This window comes from Miniopterus schreibersii, assembly GCF_964146895.1.
Source record: "Miniopterus schreibersii genome assembly, chromosome: 12".
Taxonomy (NCBI): domain Eukaryota; kingdom Metazoa; phylum Chordata; class Mammalia; order Chiroptera; family Miniopteridae; genus Miniopterus; species Miniopterus schreibersii.
Window position 1 is genome coordinate 48,755,653 of NC_138112.1, and position 15,379 is coordinate 48,771,031.

A 15,379-nucleotide genomic window follows, 5' to 3' on the forward strand; every position below is an offset into this window, starting at 1 on the left:
CTTCATTGCTCTCCTTGCCTCTGATCTCAGTGTCCATCCTACCTTTTGGAGAGAAAAGTCTTCCTAGAGTGTAAATCTGATGACATTATCACCTGGCTCCACACGGTAAACTCTGTTTTAGTTTCTATTGCTGATTAACAAAGACTCCAAAACCTAGCTGCTTGAAGCCACCATTTTATTATGCTTACGGGGTCTCTACGTCGGGAATAGGGGCAGGTACAGTGGAGGTGGCTTGTCTCCGCCCTCCCTCATCTAGAGCCTCGGCTGGGAGGCCCCGGGGCTGGAGCTGGCCTGACAGCTGGGTGTCCACGTCATTCCAAAGCTTGTTGACTCAAATAACGGACACCTGGCCTGGGACGAATTAAAGATAGGACACCTGTGACCTCTCCATGTGGCCTCCTCGAAACAGGGAGGCCCTAGGATGGGAAGATTTCCTACCTGGGAGCTCAGAGCCCCCCAAGGCGAGTGTCTTTATAGTGAGCAAAGTGAAGCTGCATCACCTTTATCATCCACCCTCGGATATCACAGAGTCGCTCTCACCATACTGGGTCCATCGAAGCAGTCCCAGCCCTCCAGATTCAGGAGGAGGGAGCACAGATCCTCTTCTCAACGGGAGGGTGGCAAGGTCACCTTGAAGACCATGTCTGTTTGTAGAACAGTCCCCTAGACCGAGATACCCTTGAGCAGAGGATTGGGTGATTTTATTCCTGCATCTCTAACTCCTGCCAGACATGCTATATATGCTTAGTAATGTGTGTAGAATGAAAGGGGAGAGAGAGAGGCAGTAATTCATAGCAATAATGGCAACCAAGTGTGTCAAGTGCTTTTCACATAGCAGGTGCCTTCAAGTATTATCTCATTGAATTCTTATAGAAATCCTAGGAGGCTTGTAACATGTTATCACCCCCATTTTACAGATGTGGAAACTGAGGATGAGAGAAGTCACTTGTCCGAGGTCATATGAGCTACTACAGGGTACAGCCAGTTTCGGGAAACTTGAGAACTCAGCAGCTGAGATCCAAGCCCCTTCCCTTTGGGTGCTGCTACCTGTTGGGTTTTAGGTTCTGAGACCCAAAGATGTATCAAGGTCTAGAGAGCTCTATAAATCCTAACCTTTAACTGGATTCATAGAATAGTAATGTGGGAAGCAACAGAGCATCTACAAGTTAGACAAAGTCTGTTTTGTTCTCAGTGCCAGGTTTTAAGGGCTGCAGAGTCAGGCAGAGGTTTGTTTAGGGAACAATAACAAGGAAGGCAAAGGGTTCAAAGCCCAAAACGTAACAGAAATGTTTGTAGAAACTAGATCTGCTTGGTGTGGAAAATGCTTAGAAAGAGCATAGTTTCCAGTAAACCAAATTCGAGCCATAGGTGGAAGTTAGGCTTAAATTTTTCATTTCCTAAACACTATTAATCAGTGAAAGGAAAAAAATGCTGAAAAGTAGACCCATCCAAAGCAGTCTGGGCTTCTTTGTAAGGACATGAGCTTCCTGTTCCTGAAAGTAATCAAGCAGAATCTGGGAAACTGTGTCCACGTGTTGCAGAAGGGATTTCTGCATGAGGTGCGGGGCTTCCTCATGACCTTTAAAAGCTCTTCCTGGTCTAAGATTCAGGGTGTCCAGGTTCCCATAGGAATCACCGAGGCTCAGATACAGATGGAGCCCAGCTGGGTGTTGTGTTCAGGAGAAAGAGGGCTCTTTGACAAGTCAGGTTTTCACAGGTCACGCCAGCCTGGGGGTGATAGCAGAGCACCAAAGCTGTTCCTTCCAAGAATTTTCTCACCCGTGTCCCCTTTTAATAAATGCAAAAATCATGCACGCACCCTCCCCAGCTGCCGGTTCTCATCTGGATGACGCGGGTTCGGAGGCAGAGCCGACTGTGGCTATTGAGAATCACTGTGGGCTCGGGGTCTGCACACCAACCAGGCTATTAGTGAAAGTCACACTCTATGGGTTGTATAGTTCAAACAGCAATTAAAGTGTAAAAATGTTACAATATTGAATATTTACTGTGCAAGGTCTAAGAAATTCAGCTTTGCCCGAGCCCCATTTGAAGAACTGCTTCAGCTGACCTGTTTCCCATTCTTGTAAGTGGAAGCATTCGAACAAGTTGCAAGGAGGGGAAATGGGCAGGGACCCTGTTCTTTTGCCTGCAAGCACCAGGCAGCTGTTAGGGCCACAGCTCCTACTGCGCTGACAGAAGGTAATGTGAGGAGCCTGCAGGCAGCCGACTTCTGTTCCTACCCTAGAAGGCGCTGGCCTGTGCTCCGCTCCCTGCTAGCCTGCCCTTCCCGCCAGCGGTGCGCGGCTGGGGGCCCCTGCTTCTCCCCATGCCACCACCCTGTGCCGCTTTGTCCAAAAGCCAGCTGTTTCGCGTGGGTGCTCGGTCACTTGGCTTCTGGGTGTCTCATGCTCAAGTCACCTCCAGAGCTCCAGCGGCCGCCTTGCTACAGGACATGCTCACCAACAGTCTGTGCTACGCCTGCCCCTCTTTCCAAAATGCCAGTGGCACCATCCAGGCCCATACAAGTTGAAATTCTAGGAGGAAACCGTTTTTTGCCTTTTAAACTGAACTCCCTGCTCTACTGGTTTCACTTTTTGCTCCTTTTTAAGAAGTCAAGGACAGTAGGGGATTTAACCACGGGGCAGCAAGACTGCCTCCAGCTCAGGTTCAGGATGTGCAGTGCTGACGTTCTCTACACCGGGACTCTGCTCCAGCCATGCTGTCTGTCCCCGAATGGGACCTGTGACCTTCCCTCCAGGCCTTTCCTTACCAGCTCCCTGGAAGCCCCCTGTTTTCCTAGACATCCTCCTTGGAGCCTTCAGGTAACATAGTAATAGTAGTTGGCTTTTCTCTAAATAGATGCAAGCATGGCTCATTTCTGTCATGGCCAGTTTTACCAGGATTATTCATACACTTTTTTTTTTGGGGTGGTGGAGGTGGGACCCCAAAGAGGCAACTGTGAGATGTGCCTGTCCCAGCTCAGGACAGGAAGGGCCGCACCCACCCTCCCTCAGCCACAGCCCTGTTCCCTCTGTGTGAGTACATCCCATGTCACTTTTGTGGATGCACGACACATTTTGGATAGCCTCTCTTCATGTGAAGGTCTGGTGCTTAAGTTCCAAATATGAACTCTCCAGGAAAGAAATGGTTGGTTCCCATCTTCATGAATTTTAACTCAGTTTTTTTCAAACTTTTAAAAAAATCTTATACCTTTTCTGCTTAACATAAACTTCACACTCTGAATTGGGTGGAGGGTGGGGGGGTGTGGTGAGAATAAGAATAAGTGTGACTTTTGAGAATTACTGTGCCTTCAGTAGTTCCATCCCAACCAATATTTGGTTAAACTTTTATCTATAGGTTACATTATGTAAAAACCACCGGGCCTTTTTATTTGTTAGTTTAAAATGGTAAATTTATAACATCAAATATGCTCTTTCAAACTCCTGCTCCACCCCAGAGATGGGCCACTGCCACTGAGAGCCAGGTTCCAGGCCGCCTGGGTTCTGTTTCTGAAGATGGCCCCAGGCATGTGAACACATGGAAAAGTGGACAGGTCAGGCATCCTTTGTTGTCAGCTGTTGTGTCTGTGGATTTAGTGGCAGGTAATTTGAGCATGCTGTGGTCACCCGATTTTGCTTAATCTCCATGCTCGAAGGCCAGAGGCCTATATGTGTATTTCTATTGGTAGTGCATTTATTGAATCCCATTTAGAATGAGTGCCCAGGAGAATGCTTTTCTTTTCTCTCTTTTTTTTTTTTTTTAATATATCTTTATTGATTTCAGAGAAAGGAAAGGAGAGGGAGAGAGAGATAGAAACATCAATGATGAGAGAGTCATTGATCAAGCCCGCAACCCAGGCATGTGCCCTGACCGGGAATCGAACCCCGAGCGCCTGGATCCCAGGTCAACGCTCAACCGCTGAGCCACGCCCAGCCGGGCGAGAATGCTTTTCTTAATGAAAATGTTTCCTGGTAGAAATTTAGCATCTAAGACCACGCGGTGAATTCATTGTACATTTTAGATCCTTTGCGTTGGCATGTTTGTCGTGTGAACTCCCTAATTTTCTTGCCCCAACCCAGGGGGCACCTGTTCATTCTTCAAGATGTCACTTGAGGGTTCCTTCATCTAAGAAGCCCTTTCTGGCCCTCTCCCTGCTCGGGCCCTTGCGAACCCCATGCAGATATCTACAGGTCTGTTTCCCCCACCCAGATACAAGGACTTAGTCCGATTCTCATCCCCAGCACACAGTCCAGTGCCTGCCTCCCAGTAGGAGCTGCATAAATGTTTATTGAACAAATGGCACCACCTCAAAACGGACACCATCTCTCGGGCAACAGCCTGCATATGAAGCTAGTGCAGCCCCTCAGCTGCTTCTAGAAATTTTGACTGAGGCTGGGTGATACTCCCAAGGCCTGCTTTGTACCTCAGTTTGCAGAAGGGGCTAGTCAGCTTCTTGCTCCACTGTTCCCAGTTCACCTTAACGTTTCCTTCACTGCAGCCTAGATAAGACAAGGTGAAACTTGCAGGGCCCCAAACCAAAGCTCCAGCTGGCTTCTCGCCAGTTTGGCCGTGACTATGGTTGTTACCTGGGGGTGTCTACATGAAACCAGACGAGAAAGAGACACTGAATGTCTGACTCCTACCCCTGAGGGTGCTCGTCACCTTTGAAAGGGAACCCGCAATCCTGAATACCATCATAAACTCCGCTGACCTAATGGGAAAGTGAGCTTGTGTCCTAGAGCACTCTGCAGGCTGGGAAGGCATGTCAGAAGTCACAGCAACGCTAAGGCGTAGCAGCGTCCAGAAGACTGGGGAGACGTCTCAGGGTGTAAGGAGTGCCTGGGAGGAGAGATTCTTTTGACAAAGCAGAAGGCTTTTCCAGGGGAGTGACATCTAATGATGATGCCCCTGCTGAGCCACCCACACATTGCCCACAGCCGTCTGCATTCAGCGTGCCTGGCGCTGCTCACTCATGTTCCCTCTCCATCTGGGCTTCCACAGTTCTGTTCTGGGCCTGTGGGCTGGTATATCCAAGACCATGAGTTAATTGATATTTTGGAAAATCCTTGGAGTCCTCACAATGCTCATCAAGCCATAATCTGAGATGGAGACATCATCAGGGATCAGATACAGTTAACATGCGCATTGTCCCCTTAATACAGAGGGCCAGTCATTGTGAGGATTTGAAATTTAAATCACCATTATATTGTAGTTACATTATGGTGGCTGTTTAGCTCTTAGGGAAACTGAGGCCAGTCTGGCTCACAGTTCCTCCATCCAGGTCTCAAGATTTAAGGCAGCATTTCTGACAGCTTGATCCTCACTCCCTGTAAGAAGTTACTTGCATGTCTGTTAAAAATATAGGTTTGGGGAAAGGGATGAATGGGGGAGGGTGGCGTTTTTAGGGTAATAAAACTATATCTTTATGATACTATGGTGGTGAATATGTAACATTATGCATTTGCCAAAACCGTAGAGCTATACAACACAGTGAACCCTCACATAAACTACGGACTTCAATTAATAATGTATGGATATTACTAATAATGCAGTTATTAGTATCAAATAATTATCAAATAATAATGTCAATATAGGTTCATCAATGCAAGATGTCAATAATTGGAGAGATTGATGGTAGGAGAGAGAGAGTATATGGGCACTCAACTTTCTGTGCAATTTCTCTGTAAACCTCAAAATGCTCTTAAGAAAAATAAGTTCTATTTAAAAATGCAGGAGCTGGACCCCACTAATGACATTCTGCCTCTGTGGAGCTGGGGCCTTGAAATGTGCTGTTTTTCTCTCGGGGTCCCCAGATGATTCAGGTGTATTCCAGAGGTTTGAGAATCCTGGACATCAGTCAAGCTCCTTTCACCATCTGTTTCATTCCAGGAAGGAGCTTAAAAGGGCTTTGTCTAGAGAACTGTCTCCTGTGTGTTAGAATGTGTTTCATCTTTCAGTAGGTGGACAAAAAGCTTCCTATGCGAGTGCGAGAAATGCTGCAGCAATACCAGGCTGACAGTTGAGCCACAATAAAGAGAATCCGGGCCAGACAAGATTCCAGACACTGGGACTGTCAAACTTTCAGAGTGTACAGCTTCCTGGAGAAGCTGCCCTGCCAGCTCCCAGTTCAAACAAGCATAGTTAGGGATTATTGTGATTGTACATATGTGTATTTATTTAAATAGGAGTGCTAAATCCACTCTTTTATAATCCCTGGCTCTCTGTGTGATTGTGTATTTTATTAGCAAAATTGTGGATTTTTAAATTAAAATGCTTTTGGAGTTGATATATGCATAGACCCTTAGACAAGCTAAACGAAAATGCTGTGGAAATCAATGCGACGTGAAGTCTTGTTAAACTTGTGAAAATCTCACCTGGTATTTTGTGAAAGACGCACTGACCCTGGCAGCATGTTTCATCGCCATGCAGGAATTTTCCCACTTGCTCAATCCCTCCTCTGTTAGGTGTTTGGCGAGAGCAAGCCCAAACCCAAAGCTGCGGTGAGGTCGAGCCTGGGTGCTAAAATTCAGGGTGACGTGTGAGTTACAGCAATGCCATGTGCACGGCTGAGTCAGCTTAGAGCAAACACAGCCCAAAGTCTAGGTATGTGAAACTTGCAGAGTATGTGGAAAGGACCAACTCAGCCAGGACCCACTTCTGCCCTAACTCAGGAGAGGGACAGCTAACATGGGGAGGGGTCTGCGAACCGACTCAAATTGGAGGCATGCATGGTTTGCACCATACATGAGATGGGGGTCCATCGTTTTTAGCAGTTTCCCAAAAGGGTCCCTAACTTAGGAAGATTTAGGAATTTCTGCTTTAGATAGTGGTCTCTAATGGTTTTGGTTGTATAAAAAGGAGCTTGTTCCTCTATTAAAGGTTGTGTTTGTTCTTTAAATATTACATGTGCCGCATTACTGAAATATTATGCAAACTGTAACATCTACAAAAAACATCGGAATAAAAAGGGGCATGGTAAGAAATAAGTCTACAGAGAAGCACGTTAGTTTTCACCCCTGTGAGTCATCTGCTCCCCAATACAGGGACCTTGCTTCCCATTCTCTCCCGTGCGTTAGAATCTTGCTGGGCTGCAGCCTCTGATTCAGGAGGCCGCGATACTGTCCTCAAAGGCTGCCAGGTGATGCTGAAGCTGCTGGTCCCCGGCCCAGATTTTGAGTGTCAGGTGGAGAGTGGATGAGGCACATGTTGAGTTTTGTCTCAATTACCCCAGCCATGTGCCTTTGCAGCACTTAACCTTAGGAACTAGTCTGTAGCACAGCCCTCCCCCGAGGCACAAAGTGGGCCCTGAGACCCTCTGACTCTTCCTTGACTCAGGCTCCCTTTTCCTGCTGCTGCTCTGTCCCCGTGGCCAGCCAGAGCTGGCTCTTGTCTGACTAGCTTAGCAACATCTGGGTCGTGCTCCCCAGGGACGCGCGCTCTGTGACTAGACCGCCCGGAGCAGGCTCCAGGCCTCCTGAGCCCTGTTCGCGTCGGCAGCAGGTTGACTTCCTGCCGCCCCGGGCTCAGAGAACTCACCGGCTTTCCCCAGCCGTCCGGCCGCTTCACAGCCAGGACTCCATGAGATGGAAGTGACAGGCGGACCAGCCAGGGAAGGGGCTGCTGTCCCTTGAGCTATGGATATTCCCACTTGGTGGCTCACAGCCATTGAAGGAACCTCCCTGCGGTGGCAACCACTTGCCGTGGTCCTGGTCTGTGCTCTGAGCCGAGGTAGCTCATGGCGTGGCCTCGGGGGGCTGCTCCAGGCTTGAGCAAAATAAGGGGAGAGTCTGCTAGAGATGAAAACTGAACTCCCATGTCCTCCTAAAAAGAGTGCAATCCAGCCTGCTGATGTCCTGAAGAGCCCGCAGCGAGGACAGGTGCCCAGCTCTGCACCCAGCGGAGAGGTAGGAAACTTGGGTTCTCCAGGTCCATGTCTCCCCTCTGCCTCTTCCCGCAGAGTCCCCAAAGACGTGAAAGACAAAGAAATGTTTCTCGATTACCTGTGTTGTCCACAGATTATTTAAAATTAAAGTCCTGTTATTACAGGGAAAGACCTTTCAAACCTTGGGCTTTCTCTCCAAAGGCTGCTGTTGGTTTTGTTTCATTGTGTGTACATTCAGGATGACCCATAACCGAGAAGCAGCAGCACCATGTTCTCTGATTACAGTTCACCTTTATTTGATTTAAAAATACTAAGTACATCCTGGGAGAAGGGTGTTAGAATCGCTCTGTAATATGTCTCTGTCCTCTGTCCTTGTCATTGGAAGTGGAGGAGGGGAGCGGTAAATATGCTATCTTTGCCTCAGCTCTTGTGCCTAAAAACGGTTTTCCAAGTGTTTCCTTAGTAAAATTTTGAGTGCTCACCTAAATTTGAGTGCTGCAGTTTTATAATTAGCACCGAGAAATTAAGCCCAGTTTTCCCCCCAATCATTGTTTGCATTTCAAATGCATTCTCTTCTGCCCTAAGTCAGACATAGTAGCAGCTTCTTTTCTGTCATAAAGATCAGTTTTCTTCACAAAGATTCAGGCAGCTTTGTTAGACTAGCTTGTCCGTGTGTCCTTCTGTGACCCAGAGGGAAGTTTACTCATCTGACTTCTAAGAAGCCCTACACTAAAGGGATCCTTTGACAGGTTTGTCCAGAAACTCAGCTCACATCCTAGTAAACCTGGAGAATTTCTGTCGTGCCGCATTGTGCTGGAGCAGAGGGGCACTGAAAGCCCGTGTTGTCTGGGGACTTGTATGTCGGTGAGACGCTCAGCTTCAAGGGCCTCTCATCAGGCCCACATAGTTCTTTTAACCTTGTGCAACAAAGTACGTGTTGATATAAATGTTCATTCTTTATATTGATATTGGCAAGGAAAATTTTATATATTTCTTTCATTCTATTTTTATTTACAATGTTCACATTTAAACCAGAAGTGTGTCCAGAAAACGTAGACAAGCTGACATGTCTTTGAAGAAAAGCGTTCGTCCAGGCTTGACTTTTCCTTTCCCCCATTTGTACTGCTTTCGTTTCTTGCATCCGAGGTTTTTTTAGATGTTTTTAATGTCATGCTCTGTTAGCAGTGCGCTGAACTAGATCAGAGCAGTACATGTTTCTCTCCCTCCCATCCCCTCTCACCTTCCCAGTTCCTGGCAGAAGGAAGGTAGGTAGGTGATTTCTTTTGAGGTTAGTGAAGGTCAGTTTGTGTCAACTACGCAGGCTGTGTCGAACTGGGAACCTTGGAAACGAGGAGCCACCTGTCCCTCCTTCCCAAGGTGACTCAGAAGGCCAGTCTCACTGGTTTCTCGTATAAAGAGGAGGAAAGATCTGTTTTCTAAATGTTGGACTCAAAGCCTAGCGTATTTGTTCTAACAGGTCTTATTAGATGCCAGGGCTTCTTCATAGCTAGTGCCAGTTACATGGGATGCACCTATTTTGTTGAGAAATTTCTTGTAATAGGCACGTCGCCCTCACAGGCCTCTCTTGGCTGGAGGGGTGGTGAGGTCTGCTGTGCAAGTCTAGTCATTCCCCAGAGGCCTGGGATGACTCAGAGGGGATTCAGACAGATGGTGCATTCTGAAAAATCTGTAAAAGGGAGTATCAGTGAGAAGATGCTCACCAAAAATGGAGTAATGAGCGAGTGTTCTCTTTGGAACAGAAGCCAGAGCCCATTTGCTTAGTACCTCCATAGCTCCCCTGGTTTGCAGGCAAAGGCCTCCACCCCACCTGACATCCAAGCCCTTCCTGACTGTGCCCCAGTCCCCATGCAGCCCAGCTCCTGTCTTTGCTCTTGATGTTCCAACAAAGGTGAACTACTTACCCTTCTCTTAACTTACCATCCTCTGTCTCTCTGCTTTTGTTCATGTTATCTGTGTGCCTATGGATTCTCCTCCTCTGGCTGGCAAACTCCTATGCATCCTTCAAGGGCCAGCTTAAGAGCACTCCTCTGTGAGGATTAAAAACAAAACAAACAAAAATGACATAAGAAAAGTAGTAGGGCTTAAATGTTTCTGTTCTCCCAAAATTCATATGTTGAAGCCCCCACCCCCAGTGTGACAGTATTTGGGGGTGGGGTCTTTGGAAGGTAATTAGGTTATGAGAACAGAGCCCCCATAATGGGATTAGTGTCCTTATACAATGAGAAGGAGACTAGAGCTCTCTCTCTCCATCATGTGAGGAAACAACAAAAAGGTGATTGTCTGCAAGCCAGGAAGGGGCCCTCACCAAGAATCAAATCTTCAGGCACCTTGATTTTTAACTTTCCAGATGCCAGAAGGGTCTGAAACAAATGTTTGTTGTTTAAGCCTAAATATAAATACTGCTGAATTTTGCACTTTAAAGGGTAAATTTTATGGTACATAAATTCTCTCTCAGTTTTTTAAAAAGTGATGACAGCTATAGTTAAATAATTCTTTGTGTAATTACTTTTAATGCTTGTCTCTCCCGCTTTGCTTGGCCTTTCTGTTCTCCTCTGAAGAGGGGCAATGACACAGCGGTCTCCTTTACTGGGTGTTGTGAAGGAGCCAAGGTAGAAAGGTAAAGCCTCTTTGAACCTGAACCATGTCCTACTGACAGCTAAGAATCTCAGGAACTAGTCTGGTCTGTGGACAGACAGCCATCTATACAGAAAGTCCCAGGGGTCACCCCCCTTCCCTGGACTACACTGATTTCATCAGAAGACAGTGTTGTGGCATCACCAACAGATCTGGAAAGCAGTGAATTAGCATTAGTGGTATTCAGAGAGTTTTGTGACAACCACGGGAAGACATCAGTGTCAAAGGTGAATGCACCATCATAGATACTTCAAGATGATGACAACCCCAATGATGTCTTACATTTCTGTGGTCCGGTGCCAATCCCAGAGCACTTTCCCATGCCTTATCTCACGAATCCGCGTGCTCGCCTTGTGATGCAGGAAGGCTGTGACATCCCCACAGTTTAAACGAGAATCCCAGAGAAGTAACTTGCCTGTGATTGCAAAGGGGGCTCTTTTATATTCTATCTTTTCTTTCCACCTGTCTTAAAAGCTTGCCTACCTCGTCCAGTGCCCTGTTCTGTAATATTTTTTCCTATGATCTGCTTATGACTTGCCAGTTTCATTCACATTACTTAGGTGGAAAACCTGCTCATGTAATTGCTGACATTTAAAAGAATGTCATGAATACATCTGACAGTTCATTTTATTCACTAGTTTCCATCTGCTTCATAGGTTCCTGTGAGTGTGGGTTAATTAAGCTGAGCTCTATTTTTGCTAGCAAGCTGATGATCCTTTGGGTTGAATCGGCGGCTGAGTGAGCCCTGGGCTCCTATCAGTGACGGAGCCTCGGGAAAGCCTCAGTCCCTTCCCCTGAGAGCTCAGGGTGGCCATGCAGGGCGTCTGGATATGAGCAACGAAGCTTGTACAGGACTTGCTTTTGACCACGCTTCTGCATTCTTCTCTTCTTTAAAAGGTACATGACCGACGGTGGACTTGGCCTCTACACCCGTCGCCTGAACCGGCTCCCCGATGGGATGGCTGTCGTGCGGGAGACTCTGCAGAGAAATACCTCCCTGGGCCTCGGGGACGCCGACAGGTAAGCTGGCTCCACTTGGAGGTGGGCAGGTGCAGCTTGTTCCACGGCGGCTGAGAAGGGAGGGCGGTGCTTCCACCCTGCAGAGGCTGGCGGGCCGGGCCTGGGGCTAGCAGCTGGCATGGCAAGCGAGTGGGCTGCTGAAGGGCTCCTGAGGCCTGCCCTGCATAGGGTGGTGCTTCTGAGCAAGAGCACAGGGAACTCAGGCTTGAGTAGGCTTTGTCGTCGTTTTGACTGTTGCTATGCGTGTTTGTCAGTTCAGCGCCCCCCTCCCCCGGGATCTGCTTCACTTCCTCTGTTAGGCGGCTTTCTAGGGACTGCGCCTTCGAGCCGAGTCCCGGGGACGCGCAGGCCGGCGTGCGGACGGGTGCTCTCTGGCCTCGGCGGAGTCTCCCGGGGCCTGGTCACAGGCGGCCGGGCTGAAGCGTGTCGGTTCATACACTTAGACTGAGGCTATAGAGCTGAGTAGTTGAGGTTTATATAGACCTGTCTTCATTGCTGCTGCCGTCAGAGATGAAAAGAGCTTCAGAAAATGCTAAAAGAAAGAGGGATATTTCGCGGCCGAGCTTCTAGTCCCTTACTCTGACACAAACTGAGTCTATGACCAGGAGCCGTCTGTTATGAAGAGGTTTGAGCCATTGTGATTTCCAGGATCCCCTTGAGCTCCGATGTGTTGTATTTCTGGATTTCAATACCCTTCAGTGACCTGTCTGGAACTGTTTTTCTGGCATACCTGACCTCTTTCCACATCTGGGCTGGTGAGACACACCGTGGAGGTTAGACGTGAGGCGTTTGAAATCACTGTGCTCTTTTCGGGCGCTGAGCCTCAGGTGTTGGAAAGCCAAGTAGTTGTAGCCCAAGTCCAGCCTCTTGCTGTTCTCGTAGCAGGGCCTGCTTTTTATAAGGAGTGAGGTGACTTCGTAGTTCTCTGGCTTCAGAGAACTCGGGCAGTGTGCTAAAGAGGCAGACACTGAAGTTACTCCCAGATACGGGATTTGCTGAAGAGCAGTCTTCACATTCTCTCGGGGGAAGCTGGGAAGCTTCAGCTGGTGGAGACAGCACTGAATTCGTTGTCAGGAACATGGGATCTGGCCCAGGCTCTGCCACTGGCTTGCGTGTATCTTTCTCAGAGTCCCTGCTGTGTCTGGAGTGGTGATTTGTTTGAGAGATAACAAAAAGCTTTCCACGACAGTGCCAGTTCAAGTCGGTTTTGTTCCTGTAATTAATTTATTTTTAAGTAGTGGTTTGAAAATTCCACAGAAAGATGAACCATTTGAGAACTCTTTCTAAAGCTAAAGCTCTCTATAAATAAAATCTTTAGAGTAAATATTATCGGGGGTGGGGGGTGGGAATCAGTTGTTGTAACACCCCCACTGGAGATTTCACAGTCCTGCCAAGTCATTTTGCTTGTTTGTGTTCACCTGTAAACATGTAGTTGGTTAGTAAATCTGTTAGCAGGAAGTGCAGGCTTATGAGGTACATTTCCCCTTGTAGCAGAAGGAGAATCTGCGCTACGGTTTAATTTAATGCTTCGTTGCTGGGTTAATGGAATTATCACAGATCACAGCTGAGCTTGTTTCTGCTTTTGGAGGTGGAAGGTTTGGGTGGGGGCTGGAAAGTGATAGCGTCTGTTATGTTTTCCTAATTCACTGTATGCTGGGACCACACAGACAGCAATGTCTTCTGGTTCTTCCCCGACAGTACTGCTCGCAGGTGATCATGTAAGACTAAATGGCTAACTGACCAACTTTTGATGAAAGAATTCAAGTGGCTTTTTAAAAAATAGGATTTTAATAATGCTCTAAATTTCCTATTTTATATGTGTTGACCTGTAGGCAATGAGGTGTTTTGCATTACTCTGGAATAAGTTAAATTTCTCTAATCTCCAAAATTATTGTAAACAGACCATAGTAATGCTTCATCTTCAGCCAAGTGGAAGTGGTGTTAGATTTGTTTCTGTAAAGTTCTTTATGTGAATCTCTTCCCCAAACTGTATTCTGGATGAGTGTCCCCCAGACTGGGAGGCTCGCGTGGGTAGTATAGGAAATAACTTTAGAAAGTATATAGGGAAATATGTTTTTTTAACAATTACATGTTAATTTTAATATTTTAAAGAACTTATTACTGTGCCCTGGCTGGGTGGCTCAATTGTTTGGAACCCATACACCAAAAGGTTGCGGGTTCGATCCTTAGTCACAGTGCATACTGGAAATGTTTCTCTCACCCATCAGTGTTTTGCTTGCTCGCTCTCTTCCTTCCGGTCTCTCTAAAATCTATAAAAACATATCCTCAGGTGCGGATTAAAAAAAACTTATAACTATCACATCAAACCATGATTTTACAAATATTGCTTAGGGTAAGGATAGTGTGGGCTCTGTCATGTGAAATATCAAGGGAGACTATCACAGATGGTGTGCAGATATATTATTTTTTAAAAAGGTAGTATGCAAATGGCTGGCTGCAGGTTACACAATCCTATTCTTGTCCCAGTAATTGGAAATATGTTCTTTAAATAATTTAAATTAGACAGATAAAAAAATGCAGAGAACCCTTCCCTTTCCAGAATCCTTCCCCTGTAACTTGAAACAAGAAGGTCCCAGAGCTGAGATATTTCTAGGAAGTTCTTTATAAAAAGACAGCCCAGTCCTTATGGATTCACACACAAGCAACAGACTGGTTCTACAAAGGAAACAGGAAAAGTACTGAGAGATGAGACCCAATTAGACCTCGGCGAAGGGAAGGTGCAGCACCTCCCCGTGGAGTAGGAAAACCCTGCCCTGAGCAGTGCCACCCCGAGAACAGCCCTAAAGGATGCTGACCTACCACCCTGACCTCGGCCTTTTGCAGCAGGATGCGGCCGGGGCATCTGCAGGGTTATTAAAAGTAGCTGATAGCAATGTGTGCCTTCAGAACCTGGGAGATAGAGGCCCCCTCAGCTGTGAGCCTCTATGTCACCAGCGGGCTTCTGAGAAATAAAAAAGGAGGTAGTAAATTCAGAAGGCCACATCTCACTCCAGGGCTGCCACCCCGGGGCTCCCATTTTTACCCAACAGTCATCAGTGGCTACTTCCAGCCAACTAGACCAGCCAGCTGAGAAGGGAGGATCATAAGGGACAAGTCATCACAAGCCACAGGCCCCAGATAACAGACAAGGAAAGAGAACTCTGGCGTGGAGGTCTCTGTCCGGGCAGCCTGGGAAGGAAGAAGTACGCCCAGGAGGGCCCAGGGGCTGGGATCACAGACAAGCAAAGGGTTTGTTGAACTCCCGCCAGCTCCTACATGCTCTGCGGTCCCCTCAGTACCCATCGGAAGTTCTTGAACTCCAGTGAGTAGCATGAGTTCACAGCTTAAAGCACAGCTCTGGGAGAGTTTCCATGCCCGGGTCCCTTCCTTGGTCCCTGGAAGCCGTCACTGTGCTCAGGGCCGTTCCTGTCACCACCCTCTGTGTTTCTGTGCAGTGGGCACAGGCAGCTAGATGCTCCCCCTAAATGCCACCCCTGGGTCATGTAAGTGTCACTGAGAGCACAAGAAGACAGAAGCCAGGCTTGTCGTGTGCGTTGAATCGGGGGGAGGACTTTGGAATTCTTGGTACCCTTCTTCCTCTAAACCCTTAGGACGCTTATTGAACTCTGTGCCTTTTATTGATTGAGGTAGTAATAGAAAATAGCAAAGCAACTAATGCATAGTAAAACATCAGCCTGAGACGAACAGAATGTAAATTGCTCTCCACCATGATGCCAAGAAACCGGGCAGGAAGGAGAAACTGTTTTTTTCCCTCATGTTGCTGGGTTTTCCTTGCCCCCCCAAACTCTGAACATTTTAGGT

General features: G+C 47.4%; 1 protein-coding gene across 1 annotated transcript in view; it reads left to right on the forward strand.

The window, feature by feature from the left end:
- Window positions 1–15,379, forward strand: part of NAV2 (neuron navigator 2) — a 342,947-nt gene that overhangs the window by 225,126 nt on the left and 102,442 nt on the right. The window contains exon 12 of the mRNA XM_081154569.1: window positions 11,435–11,557. Within this exon, the coding sequence (XP_081010695.1) occupies window positions 11,435–11,557 (123 nt within the window). The remainder of the gene's footprint in view (window positions 1–11,434; window positions 11,558–15,379) is intronic.